The sequence below is a fragment of the Xiphophorus hellerii genome, chromosome 8 (assembly GCF_003331165.1).
Source record: "Xiphophorus hellerii strain 12219 chromosome 8, Xiphophorus_hellerii-4.1, whole genome shotgun sequence".
Taxonomy (NCBI): Eukaryota; Metazoa; Chordata; class Actinopteri; order Cyprinodontiformes; family Poeciliidae; genus Xiphophorus; species Xiphophorus hellerii.
In genome coordinates this window covers 25,909,671-25,923,502 of record NC_045679.1, presented here as the reverse complement: position 1 = coordinate 25,923,502, position 13,832 = coordinate 25,909,671, and the positions used below count along the sequence as shown (strand labels likewise).

Here is a 13,832-nt window from a genome sequence, read left to right as displayed (position 1 = left end):
ATAAATCTCTTTTTTGAAAAAAAATAAAAGTGTTTAGGGGGGGGAAAAAAATCACTTTTGTCAAAAAATAAGCCATTGTTTTAGGAAGGAGACAATATCTGAAATATATTAAATAAAACTCATATTGGGAAGCCGAAATACTGGATGCTGCTGTGTTTTAGACACAAAAACAGCATTTCACCATGTGGGAGTGTGACATGCCGTCAAACAAAAGCTCACCACCAGCCTTCCACTCGATGGGTTTTGCTTGACAAAGGTAAATGTTTGCTTAATTGCGGCCAGCTGCTCTACTTTTTTTATTTTTTCGTTGTCAAATGAGTGACTCGGTTGAAACGACAGCAGCAGATGTGCTGGACTCAGTTGTCCAGTTGAGGCCGTCCGCCCCGGCAGGTTAAACATAATGGGGAGGCTCAGCGACCCGCCGTCAGAGAAAAGAGCGCCGAGACGGAACAACAAGTTTGTGACGTTTCAGAACGACTCACAGCTCAGTCTGTGCCTAAAGGAGATATAAGAATTTGACATTAAAAAAAAGTTGACGGAAGCTTCAACTTGACATAAAAATTTTTTAAAAAGCAAACAAAAAAACACACAAAGCAGCACAAATGCACTCCGCACGCTTTTATTCAGATGAATTGACTCCAGCGTTCATTGTTCTTTCTAGCAGGTGTTCGATTGTTTTTCAAATCTGAGATAAAACCTCGTGTTTTATCTGAGATAAAACCTCGTGTTTATGTGAGGCCTAAAACTCTTCATAGTTTTAAAGAAATGAATACAGCTTATATACACAAACTCAAAGCCACTGAAAATACACCTTAATAATGACTCTTCATTAATTTGATTTCTTGAAAGGAGCTGTGACAATATCATACAACCAAGTTCATACAATCAGTTGTTTTTTTTCATTCGCTAGGGAAGAAAACAGAACAGAAAAAAAAAAAAAAGATTAGATTAAAGGGAAAACACATCCAACCTGGAATAGTAGCTGATATTCATCGTTTTCTTGTGCACGTTTCTGTGTTTGTGTACGACTCCAGAGAAATGTCAACGTCTTTTTTGTTTTTTTTCGTTTATCTTCTTGTCATTAAGAATAATATACAAACGTGAAACGGAAACGTCTCTCATTATTCTTTGATAGGTATGAAAAAGATTCAAACAGTGAAGGAGTACAACAAGTTCTAATCTCAGCGCGGTAAACTCGTCCTGGTGTCAGCCTGCCGTTCGCTCCCGGACACGCCAAGCACCTCAGTGCTCTCAGGTGGATCAAGTGGAGCCTCTGAATCTGTAAAAAGGTGATGGAGCTGCTGATAAGATTGGGTTTATTGACTTATAATTAGGGCTTAGATAGAAGTGTTTCACATTAGCCGACATTGATAACTATTGATTAGCTTTTTGTTTTAAACATCTGAATTATTGCCAAACGCAGGCCGTGACCTTTCCTGTTTTATCCACAGTTTTCACTCCGCTACTATTATTTTGTTAAAGCAGTTATCAGGCACAGTGGCCAAACTTGTTACTCAACAGGTTGTTGCTAGGTAACCAAAGTGCGTTAGTTAGTCGATACCTTGCTCAGACGGCTGTGAGAGGTTGAGCGGCTAAAATATTTCCTGGATCCCCCAGAATGCTGTGCGGTTCAAGACCAGAGTTCAGTCAAATTATTTTATCTGACATGTTATCTACTGATCTCAATCACATGTCTATCACGATGTGTTATTGATTTATTGTACAGCTCCAGTTACAATAAATCAGATGAATCTGAGTTTGTGTTAATATTTATCAGAAATATTGAGTGTAGATTTCGATTCCTGTGTGGAAACAGAAAAACTAAAGTGAGTGAAATCAGTAGGTAGGAAAAACGTTTGCTATCAGATTTTCAGTTCTTATGATTGCAGTGGTACAAACATGGCCAGTAAAGGTCTGGAAGGTTTCTGAAAAACATTAAAACATTGGCAAAATGGAGGATATAAATGAATTTTGAAATGAAATGAAATAGAAAGTAAAATCATTGACTTTGTTTTGTCCAGTGCTGTAACTAAGCATTTGCCGCTTCCCAGATTTAATCTGGTTTTGCTTTTTTTTTGTGTCACACTTTAACGTTTCAGATCATTGAACAAATTTGCAGAAGAGCAGCGTGGATGCACTGCAACATTTTTGACCAGCTATTCCTGTAATTCTTCTGTCTGCACATCATTAGTGTGTTAATGTTTGAAAGTGAATTTTAACAGAAGCTGGAGATTTTAAGCATATTTTCTGTTGAAATGCTTCTCTGCCATTACAATGATAACTTCTTGTTCACATGCTGGTTCTCTAAAATCAGAATGTGAATTATTATTAATCACACTCAACATCGGTGCAATATTAATTCTTTTTTTTTATCCATTCATCACACTGACTCTTTGCTCTTCAAACACATTCGTGTGATGAAATTATTGTAAACCATTCAGAGTTCTCCATGAATCCAGATTTTTCTCTTTATGGTTTGGTATAAAATTATAAAATCGAATTGAATTCTGCTATTTTTCAGCTTCACGGTGATTATAGCGTATCCATGACGCAGCTACAGGAAAGTGTTTTTCGTGGACCTTGTTTCTCCACTCCTGAGCGTCTCCTGCTCTAAGAACACAACTCATGCAGAAAACCTTTTCCTCTGCGAAGGCATGAAAACAACAGAGGAGAACATCTGACGAACGTTCTCAACAGACTCCACAGAAAATGGATTTTTTCCCCCCCATCCTCCTTTAGACCAGTCAGGATAGCGAGACAGCAGGGAGGATGGAGGTATCAGAAGTGATAAATAATAAATCAGTCTCATCCTGGATCATAGAAATCCAGCTGTTGGGAGATGAGGTTTAGTGAAATCCCCAGTTTTTTGTTTTAAATTATTTGTTTTTGTCTATAGAAAAACAAAAAGAACCTTCTTGTTTTCCTGAGGTCACTTTTTTTTTATATATCCAACAAAAAAATGGACTAAATTTCAAAAAGTTCTCCTACTCTGCAGAGTCTTCTACAATCTGTTAGGATCTTTTAAGTAGTGCAGAATTGTGAAGCTGAAGAAGGAAATGTAATTTTTCAAGCATGGCATCAATTTGTATTTAGCCCTTTAAAAGAAGATTCAGTGCATCCAACTGCATTGAGAAGTAACTTATTTAGAAAATAATGTCAACTCCATGTGAATAATGTCACCATACATCCAGTTTGCTCCATGAAGGCCTATAGGATTACTGGACAGTGTTAAGCTGCATTCACACATAAGGGCCAAATCGTATTTTTTGCCAAAATGTGACTCATTTCACCGCAATTCAGATCTTTTCACCCCCCCCCAAAAGTGTGATTTGTTCCACTCGATACTAAACTGAATATGTATCCGACCGTTTTCAAAGTCTTTGCAGTCTGAGTGGTCCTGATGCATTTTATTCAACTTTTACCTCATGGAAGTGAGACGTGTGTCATAGCTCTACATCAGAAAAAGTCAGACGTGGCAAATCCGAATGTAAACAATGACTGAAGCAAGACACTTAACTTATTAGCTTCCTTTGTCTTTGTTATGATCTTGTGACAGTACTGTCCGCTCATGTTGCTCAATAACTTTAAAATCAATCCACAGACTGTGGCGTCCATTATTATCCGTAAACGTTGCGCTGCTGTTTGACGTCAAAGTTCTTCTTCTGCGCCTGCGGGTCGCTTTGGAATCGTAAACAGATAGTCCGCTTGTGATCGCATTTAAGTAGTGGTCTGAACGACCACGCAAAAAAAAAAATGGACCTGAACGTAGCCTTAAAGACTTAAGTTCATCCACGTACAGCATTGTGAAGACCCAAGGGTCAGCAGAAAGGTCAGGGAGGAAGTTGTGGGGAAACTGAAAGCAGAGTTAGCTCATAAATCAATACCCAATAGCTTTATTGATCACAAAACAAAAAGAGTTCAATCCACAGCAAACCAACAAGAAGACGTCCACCTGAACTGAACGGTGGGCTGAAAGCAGCGGAGCAGCAGCCGGTGTTATCTGAGTGCAATGCAGACATACTTCTCTGTCCTTGAGCTTCATGGCCAGTACCAGCTGGTTCCTGTGGTGGGCCAGCGCTTCTCTGTAGCTGCTTTTAGAGAACAGCGCCGAGCCGAGGTTCCCGTGAGCCCGGCATTCACCCGACTGGTCTCCTGCGAAGTTGAACGTACTCTCAGTTAGTCGCTTTTCACGTGTTTTACACATCATGGTCCCTTCCGTCGTTCCGTACCTAGAGTCTTGGTCACCTCCAGGTCCTGCTGCATGTGAGCCATGCTTTTCTCCACGTCTCCGAGGTTCCAGTACGCCGAGCTGAGAGCGGAGAAGACGGAGCCGCGGAGCTTCAGCGAGCACGTGCCGATCTTCAGCCCCGCCTCCAGCACCACCACCGAGGCGCCGTGGTAACCGTGCGTCAGCAGCTCCTGGCCGATGACGGACACCACCACGAACGGGCTCTTGTCCAGCTTCATCCTCTGAAGCTGCTGGTAGGTGAGCTCAAGAGTGTCTGCAAACAAAACGACGTCATTTAGAGAGAGATATGCATCCGAGAACCGACGGAGCTTCACTTCGTGCAAATGAAGCAACGAGTTGTGACTGTTCAATACATTTGACTCCACTAACGAAGGAAAGGCCTTCAGTATGACAATAGATGGCACTAAGGTATGACGGGTCATTGCAGATAAAGGAAAAAAAAAAAGATAAATTCACACTTTGTAGAAAAAGTAAATTTCAGAGTTTCAAAGATGGACATTTTTTCAACATTTTAATCTCAAAAATTCGGTAACACTTTATTGGATGGGGTGTGAATAAGACTGACATGACTCCGTCATAAACATGATATAACACCTGTCATGACCATGAGCACGTCTTCATTAATATTTATGGCTGTTGTCATAAAGTGTCATTCAGTAAATCATGACATTTTTAATACAAAGTTGACATTATTCAAAATGTCTTTGTTATGACAACTTGGCATTAACCTAGAAATCATGATCTGACATAAATTTGTTATAAAAGTATTACTGATTAAACTTTAACAATCATGTAGCTTTATGTTATTAAAGCTAAAGTTTAATCAGTACTTTAAGCTGATTAAACTTTTTAAACCCAGAACTTTTCTTATCTTTTCCAGAAAATTTCTGAGCTTATTCTCTTTTTTTTAGCAAATGTTTGACTTTTTAAACCAAGTAATGTCCTTGTTTTTTCTAGAAGATTTTTTAGGATTAATCTCAAAACTCCTTGGTCCTTTTTTTTAAAAGAAAATTTTCAACTTTTCAAATACAGAAATGTCCTTTTTTTAATAAAAAATTTCTCAATTCTTTGGCACAAACTTACTCCTTCTCCCCTTTTTTCTGTCTACGGTGTCCCTCATACTAAATACCATTGTACTAAAGTGATATGTACCCTACAAATAATATTTCTGAGAACTGCTAATTCATGTCAAAGGGCCATTTTAAATGAACGATCTCATTCTGCCACCTTAGAACTAAATAGATTTTTGAACTGATTCATAATTTATCAGCGGTTTTACTTTTTAATAGAAATTATTTACTATCAATGCCCACTTCCGTTTATGAAACCATGAAGAGAATTTTCTTCCAGTCAGGATAGTTTTATCTAAACATAGTTTGCGTTGACATTTCACTCCCTACAGATTAAAAAAATCTTTGAAATTGTCTACTTTGCCCTTGGCAGCATGGTACTGGAACTCACAACTTTAATGGAGACAAAAAGTAACACACAGAACCAAGAGGAACTTCTAACCCAATCCGGTTCGGCCGGGCTTTAGAATCCGACTTCTGGATTTCATTTAAAGTTCCAGAAAACTTTGCTTTCCTCGACACATCTGTGTATGTGTGAAGGACAAAATCTTACTTAGCGATCTTACATTTAATACTGCTCAAAATGAGCTTTTTGTTTTTCCGAAACCTAAAATTGTGGATAACTTAAATCTATTATCCAAAGAATGGAGCAAAATTCCTTTACAACTATGTAAACAAACAAACAAACAAAAAGTTAAATAAAAAGCTTGATGATTTTGATTTGATCTGTGAGAAACTGTTTGTTTGCATCTTGGTTGGGAACATCGTAAACAAAAGAAAGTCGTAGATTAGAGAAGAAATACTTGGATAGGATTTTTATTCAGTTTCAGACGTAATAAAACATCTTTAATGAAGATGTTTTATCACGGCAGTGCATTAAGTTTGTTGCGGTAACACATTTCACTAAAGCTTGGAGTGACTACAGTTATGCAGTGTAGTCACTGTAAAAGATTGATTAGTTTGAGTTTTATTGCTAAAATTCACAGCTTTTACTTTTGTACCTGGACTTCCTTTCTCTCTCCAAAACCACAAAGAATCTGTAACTAGTCTCTACATGGTTGACCAATCTAAAATACACCAATTACAAAAAAAAAAAGAACAACAACAATAGAAACAAAAACAAATTCCAACATGGTACAAATGGATCCAAGGAACCAAAGAATCAATCAAACAAAGGTCCAGAAGTCAAACTTTGGGAATCCAGTGTCGATCATCAGTAAAGAAAAAGATCCTCCATTTTGGCAAGTTACAGTAAATGCCTATGAAAATGTGAAGTCACTTCTGTTCAGAGAGTTCAGAGAGCAAAATTTATGAATCATTCTCAATAAACCCCTCTGACGTGTTGATGGGGTGTATTAACTTCGCCAACGGACCAGGAACCCTGCTACATTTTAGTTTTGTTCAAAAAGTCCCCAAAAAATGGCAGAACTTCTAAGTTTAATCAAGATGTTTTGTCATAAAAACAAGCAAACGAAAGACTCTTTGGATGGTGATGGGAGTGTGGTGTAATATCCAGCAGCAGCCATGACAACATGACTTGAAACCGAACCCTGCAGCGGAGCGGCTACTGCAGATGTGATACATGACAGGGAGGTAGTTCTGCCACCCAGTAGCAGCCGTCCTCAGAACTTCATCCTCTGTAATCTTCAAAGCAAGCGATCCTCCATGTGTTACTGGGATCGCAACGCTGGGGTAAGCAGCAGGCGCTCCAACAGGTGGGGCCACGGTGAAGGCCGATGGAGGAGGAGGAGGGAGGCAGAGACTGACAGCGGTGAAGAGGAGGATCCTTCTCGAGATTCTTCATGTCTTTTTTTTTAAGGGCTCTATAAAAATTAGACATTTCTTACAAGTTGACACCCCATCTCCCAAGGCAGCCTCCTTAGTTTGTGCTTAGCGAAAATTTACATCAACGATGACAGTTTGACGTAACAGTCAGCATCCTGACAGGAGCTTGAGGATCAAATGATAGACGTCCAATGTTTCACTACTTTAGTTTCTCGCAAGTATATCCTGCAAGATTTGTCCTGAAGGGACAACAGGGAGACACACTGACATGTAACAGCTGATGCAACGGGTCTGATAAAACAAACTTAGGGTGTGTTCACACCAGCCCTGTTTAGTCTGCTTTAATCCAACTCTGGTCCAGTTGTCTAGAACGTCCGGTTTGGTTGGGTGGTGTGAATGTGTAATCTAACTCTGATGAAGATCAAAAAAGTGAACTCTGCTCCACTAGCAAACCTCGGTCTCGGTTCTCTTGAAATGAACTCTGACGCCGTTTGAATGAATGTGTGAACGGGACTCCAAAAGCAGGAAGCAGACTATTGTACAACTGCTGCACACGCCAATTTGTGTTTGCATTTTGTGCAGAAGGAAGCTGAGAACACTGTCTTCTTCTGAGGTCTTTATGTCGTTTCCTTCAATGTTGCAGCGCCACCACAGGCAAGGAGGTGAACAGGTTTTCACAGAGGGTTTGGTTTGTTTGACACAGTGCAGTGTGAAAGTGAAATGCACTGGACTATCAGGTGTGAAAACACCCGTAAAATAACCATTTTCTTTCTTTAGCTTCAAAATAAGGCAACCTCTAACTGGTTGAGGGGCAACTTAATGAAAATCAGCTATGCTAGATAATTTAAACAAGAACAACTAATGGAAAGATCACTTATTCTTACATTCTTACTAAGTAAGATTACAGGTCAGGAGCTTTTACCCTTTATAAGAAAAGCGAACTCACAAGACCACCCTGGAATTAACTTAATATGAATAACATACCTGTAGATGTTTTGGTTTCATCTTGTATATGCTTCTCTTCTGTTACATCAAAATACTTTGCTTCATTTCCTGCCTTCGTCCTACTTTTTCATGACTTTCTTTTCTCTCATCTCTGTTTCAAGTCAGAGGTTCTTCTGTTTCAGTCAGAATAATCACACACATTTTCCATCACACTCTAACAGGAGTCGTCTCCTGAATAAAACAACAAAAAGAAAGTAGATACTTTATCTATTTAAAGTAGATACTTTCTTTTTGTTGCTTTGAAAGGCTTCTTTGTTCCAGTATCTCTAACCTGGTTAAATTTATATATTATTTTTTTTGTTTCAGATTTTTGTTGGATTACTTCGGCATTGCTGTGGTTGAACAGCAGGGTGAGGTTATCTACATGTCTAGATTACCTCTGAGTGGTGATTTCATTGCCGCCTCCACCATGCCGACAAGCAGCTGGAGACTCTTGGGATCCTGCGCGAGGCCCGACGCGAACGCCGCCAGCGCGTCGGCATGACGACCCAGGTACTGCAGGGCAACCCCTTGTCGAAAGTAGGCCTGCAGAGACAAAAGCAATCAGAAATTTCTTTTGATCATTCTGTTTAAACATGTCCTATTTTGCTGGTTCCATTTCCCATGAAAGGATTGTTTTTTACAGATCAGTCTCCTATTATACTGCCATGGCATAGCGACAGTTTTTGTAATAGATATGTAAAAAACAACAACATATTCTTAGAAAAGTTACGTACTGCAGCTCTAAATTTATATTTAACATCTGGAATGTCAACCACTTGCATCCATTTACACCCAGTGACAAAAAGGAAGGTCGGGAACCGGCGAATTGGTTTGATTTGTGGCCAAATCAAACCAATTCTGGTAACATATGCAAAAAAAAAAAAAAGTCAGCAACCTAATGTGGGAACCAGTGGGTATGTGGAGAAGGTACTGGTCACAAAAGACAGAACACCTAAAGGAAGGATTTTACAACAACGTAGATTTGACAGGAAACCGTGTTAGGCTCCTACAATCACTGGACGACTCATCTTAATCCTAAAGTGATGAACGGTGAACAAACTGAGCGTTCACCAAGATACCAAAATCTTGCTTTGGTTGGTTTGAGCCAATAAAATGTGGACTTGATAATGATACGATAATGATCCAATAGCTTTAGATCGTTGTCCTGTTGCGTAACTCAGTGGTACTTGAAGTTTCATGGGTCAGTCCAGGTCCAGCAGTTGGTTTGACCTTGAAACTCCTTGACTGATAAGTTGGCATCTATCAGTCGGGCCGGGCTGGGTCTGATATTTTCGTGATGGTTGGGTTGGTCTCAGGCCTTTGTGGCGTTTATTACAGCAGTACAGACAAAACCAAACGAGAATGCATGATATAAAGTTGTGTTCATCCACTTATGAGTAAAATAATGGAGGAATAGACAGTTTAACCTGTTGAGGAAATGAAGAAGGTAAGTAGGGTGCAGAGGTTAATCAGCGTGTAACAAGCTTCGTACACTGCTCTGCTCAAGCAACGGCAGAGACAGGATGCTTTCAATCAACCATCCAGATGATTTGCACCTGACTCACCCTGCCGTTACAACAAGCAACAAAATGGAGCGTTAAACAAAAGCTACAAGCAGGAGTAGATACACTGCTTGCTTAAATTATGGTCTAAGAATAAAAGCAGTGAAATCTTAATTTAAATAATATGTTGGGTTTACTTCGGGCTTGGTCCTTTATTAAAGATAATTAGCCGGGTCGGGTTCGGACACACTTGTAATGGATTTTTTAGGCCCAATCTAAAGTCCAATTTTCAAATAAGGCCAGCTTGGTTTGAAAATATAATAAATGAAATTTGAAAACAACTTTCTGGATTACCTCAGATTATCTTTGTCTCATGATGAAATATGTGTGATGACATTTAATTGTGACAAAAAGGGGAAAAGGTGGAGTCTGTGAGGCTCAAATGCCTTTTCACAGCACTGTGTTGGCAACACGGCAGAGTTATTCAGCGATCTCCACCTAACTGAACTGATTAAAAAGTCAATGCAGCATCGCACACACACACAGGAGGCGCGCACTTCATTAGTAGCCCTCACACATTTTCTCAGCGAGATTAGAGACAATGAATCATGACATCAAATTCATGAGGAGGATCAAGCTGCCACGCTCCACAAACAGACTCTCCTACTGCTGACCTCACTGTAACTTAATTGTCTTGTCTACCTCTGTCTTCACATTCATTCTCCTCCTTCTCCCTCATTTATCATCCTGCCCTCTCTGCTCCCGTTCAACTTTATCTGTCATGACGGGGGACCGAATGAAGACAAAGAAGAGAGGAATTAGATTACATGTGTGCTCTCGTTCCCGCCCGCCACTTTGTGCGCCCACGCCGCCTTTGCCCCGGCAATTTAGACGGCTAGATTGAAACGAATGGAGTCGGCGGACAGGTTTAATCTAATGCCTGAAGACTCTAGTCCTCAGTATGTTAGCGCTGATGCTAACTGTGAGCAGGTCAGGGTGTCATTTCACTTCTGATTAACGCAAAGTGGGATAAATTGTCAGGAGTTGCAGCTGAGGCCTTGAAAGCACTTTGTCAGACAAAACATGTTCTCGTTTATTGATGCAATCGTTGTAACGCATAAAGTTAAAAGCCAGCTCTTTTTTTTTTTAAAAAGGGTTTAGGAAGCAAAGATTCTACCAATATTTTAAGTAAAATCTTTAAAAATCTTTAAGGGGCAAGTCTAATTCAAGTCTGAATTTTTTTTTAAAAAAGTAAGTCCAAAATAAGTCTTAAATAACTTTAAAAATTATGTAGCTTTGTGTTATTAAAACTAAAGTTTAATCAGTAATACTTTTATAACAAATTTACGTCAGGTCATGATTTCTTGGTTAATGTCAAGTTGTCATAACAAAGACATTTTGAATAATATCAACTTTGTATTAAAAGTGTCATGATTTACCAAATGACACTTTATGACAACAGTCATAAATACTCATGAAGACTTACATGACAGGTGTTATGTCATGTTTATGACGGTGTCATGAAGGACATTTGCTGAAAGAACAACACTCGCAGTGTTGCAATTAAGCCAAAAGCTTACAAAAAATATGTACATTTTGCATTTAGGATTAAAAAGTCCTTAAGTCAGTGTATATGTCCTACCCAGAAATGCTCAATAATTATATTATAACATGATCTGAAGCTCCAAAAAAGTAAGTGTTGCATAATGCCTCTCCTAAATATGCAGCAAGATAAGAGTCCATGTGATGATAGTCTAAGATTCCTCTGGTTTAGATTTTCCGAATAATCAAAGTGAAAAAAAAAAAAAAATCAGCTTTCACAGTTAGGTCTCCACTTTAAAGCAGCATCAGAAGGACAGATTCTCACTTTGTTTGAGCTCAAAGCGTCGATGCCAAGAGTCCATGCTGAGTGAGAGAGAGACAGCCAGCCGACCTCTGACCCCCATCCAAGCTGGAGAGGAGAGCAGCAGGTCTGGACCGGGACGGGCAGCCGAGTTAGTAGCCGTGGCGACATATGGACGCCCCACCTGTCTCCCCGACTCTACTTAGCGCTTCCCCTTCAATCCGTCTCCCTCACACTGATTTGGCTGCTGGAAAGAGGATGCGTTGCTTCCTGTACCTTCTATTCTTGAGCTTGTGGGACGGTGATTTCTATCAAACCAGGATGATTACATCCAAGGAGGAATATTACAATCACAGAACGTATGCAATTATCTCTGCACGGCTGTGCGCGAGTGGATGTGTGTGCGGCACCACGTGTAAAGTGGGGGATGTGTGCAGTGGTGGGAGCTAAGATATGTGGGGGCCTGTGTGTGTGTGTGTGGGTGTGTGTGGGTGTGTTGGAGCTTTTTAGCCCTATCTGGGGTGTGAACATGCCAGAGACTGACAGCAGGAAGAGTCTGCCTCTACCACCACCTACAGCCCCCATAAACACACACGCATTCTGACTTTTAGCTCAGTCTGGCCCTGCTGCCTGTGGGACACACAAAAGGACCGAGACGCCCTCATAAACAAACACTACCACATCCTCTCTGAGCATCCTAAACACATCCTCTCCCTCTCTCCTTGTGTTTTTCACGGCGGTGTTTTGAAACACTTTGAAAGAGCTTGTCAGATATCAGCAATTCGTCTGGACTGCAGGTATCTCCCACCGACTCCCCGTCGGCCTCGCAGACAGACCTTTCACCATCAGCTGACAGCTCTCTGTCCGTTAAAGCGAACAGATCGATAAAAAGGGACAGGGCTAATTTAGCTGCTGTGTACAGTACTGCAGTCTGTTTATATTAATGACATATGGTGTGTGTGTGTGGGTGTGTGTGTGCGTGTGTATTCATTTCTCTCTGTGCACATAAAAGCATCCAGGGAGAGTTCTCAGCGGCTGCGGCTAATAATCGATCAGATGACGACGAGAACGGTGCAGCCCACTGTGAAAATGGAGGAGCACTTCGCTCAGCGGCCGCTCCTCTGAGTTTTAAAACTTCGCCGTTTCGTTTCAGTCTCATGGAGTTCCTGTCAGCCGCAGCGGGGGAGCTGCTTTCGTTCACATGAAAACATTTTAAAAGCCCACTCCACACAAGCCGTCCAGTAATAAACAGATAAACATAGCTCAGCAAACCAGACATTAGCAGCCAGAAAGCGGATACGTCCCTCTAGAGGCGGCGGAGCTCATTTTGGCCTCGCATGTAGGAAGAAGTAAAAGTTGCAGTTTTAGCAACTTCTGCACTTTCATTTGTTGCTCTGCTCTGTGCTGCACATCGTTTTGTACAGGTGCTACACTGCTGATAGAGTCTGATAGCACCAAAGTTTGTTGATTAGGGATGAGAAACAAAAAAGAAAGATGGACGATTCCGATTCAATTAATAAACATGAAGAATTGATCTTAAAGTAAATTTATGATTTCATTTTCAGGAATGAAATAAGGAAACTTGGAACTTTGAACAGAATGTTTGACATGGTTTATGGTGAACATGACACATAATTTATCCTTCATCCACTACATCAAAGCAAACATGACTTGGAAAAAAAAGTCAGTCTTGATTAACTCTATTAAATTCAAAGAAATCTAACCAATGGTGGCACTCAAATAAAGTTTTTTGATTGCAGGGTATGTAACAAATTAATCACAATTAATCATATTTTAATACAAAACTATATATTGAGAATATGAAAAATATTTTCAATTCAAAAACCCTTTTTTTGCCTGAATTATTGAATAAGTAGACATGAGAACATACGGATTTATACTAAAATACATATTCCGACATGGACATAATGTCACAATATTTTCAGGTACTATTGTAAATTTGCGATAACAATAAGAGTAGCGATAAAATCGATTTATTACACCTTTTTTTTAGGTGGCTGTGACTGCATGGCACAACAATTATTGCACCAAATATACATAAACATTGCTCTCAAAAACCTACCTATTTGTAATGCACTTCTTTCAGACACCAGCAGTCACAGACAGAAGTGTGGTCTGTATCACTAAACTACTCACAGTAACCGCATTTAATCATATTTTCAAATGTATTGATATTTATTGATACTCCCATTGAACAAACAGTGGAGAAAATAGTAAAATATTAACAATCTTGACATCATTGACCATTTTGGGGATTTTAAACTTTAACTGGAATTTATTGTGACAATGATAAAACAACATTCTTACCATGATAAGAAATGTATCACAATAAATGATAAACGATAAACACTCTCTCCTAGTGATACAAAAAAAGT

The 13,832-nt window shown here is 39.7% G+C and overlaps 1 protein-coding gene across 3 annotated transcripts in view; it reads right to left on the bottom strand.

The window, feature by feature from the left end:
* The window catches only part of ttc28 (tetratricopeptide repeat domain 28), a 121,357-nt gene that overhangs the window by 46,407 nt on the left and 61,118 nt on the right, over window positions 1-13,832 (bottom strand). For all 3 annotated transcript variants that reach the window (XM_032570035.1, XM_032570036.1, XM_032570038.1), the window contains 3 exons: window positions 8,487-8,634; window positions 4,230-4,502; window positions 4,022-4,152 (listed from right to left, as the gene is read on the bottom strand). In XM_032570035.1, coding sequence (XP_032425926.1) covers window positions 4,022-4,152; window positions 4,230-4,502; window positions 8,487-8,634 — 552 coding nt within the window. The remainder of the gene's footprint in view (window positions 1-4,021; window positions 4,153-4,229; window positions 4,503-8,486; window positions 8,635-13,832) is intronic.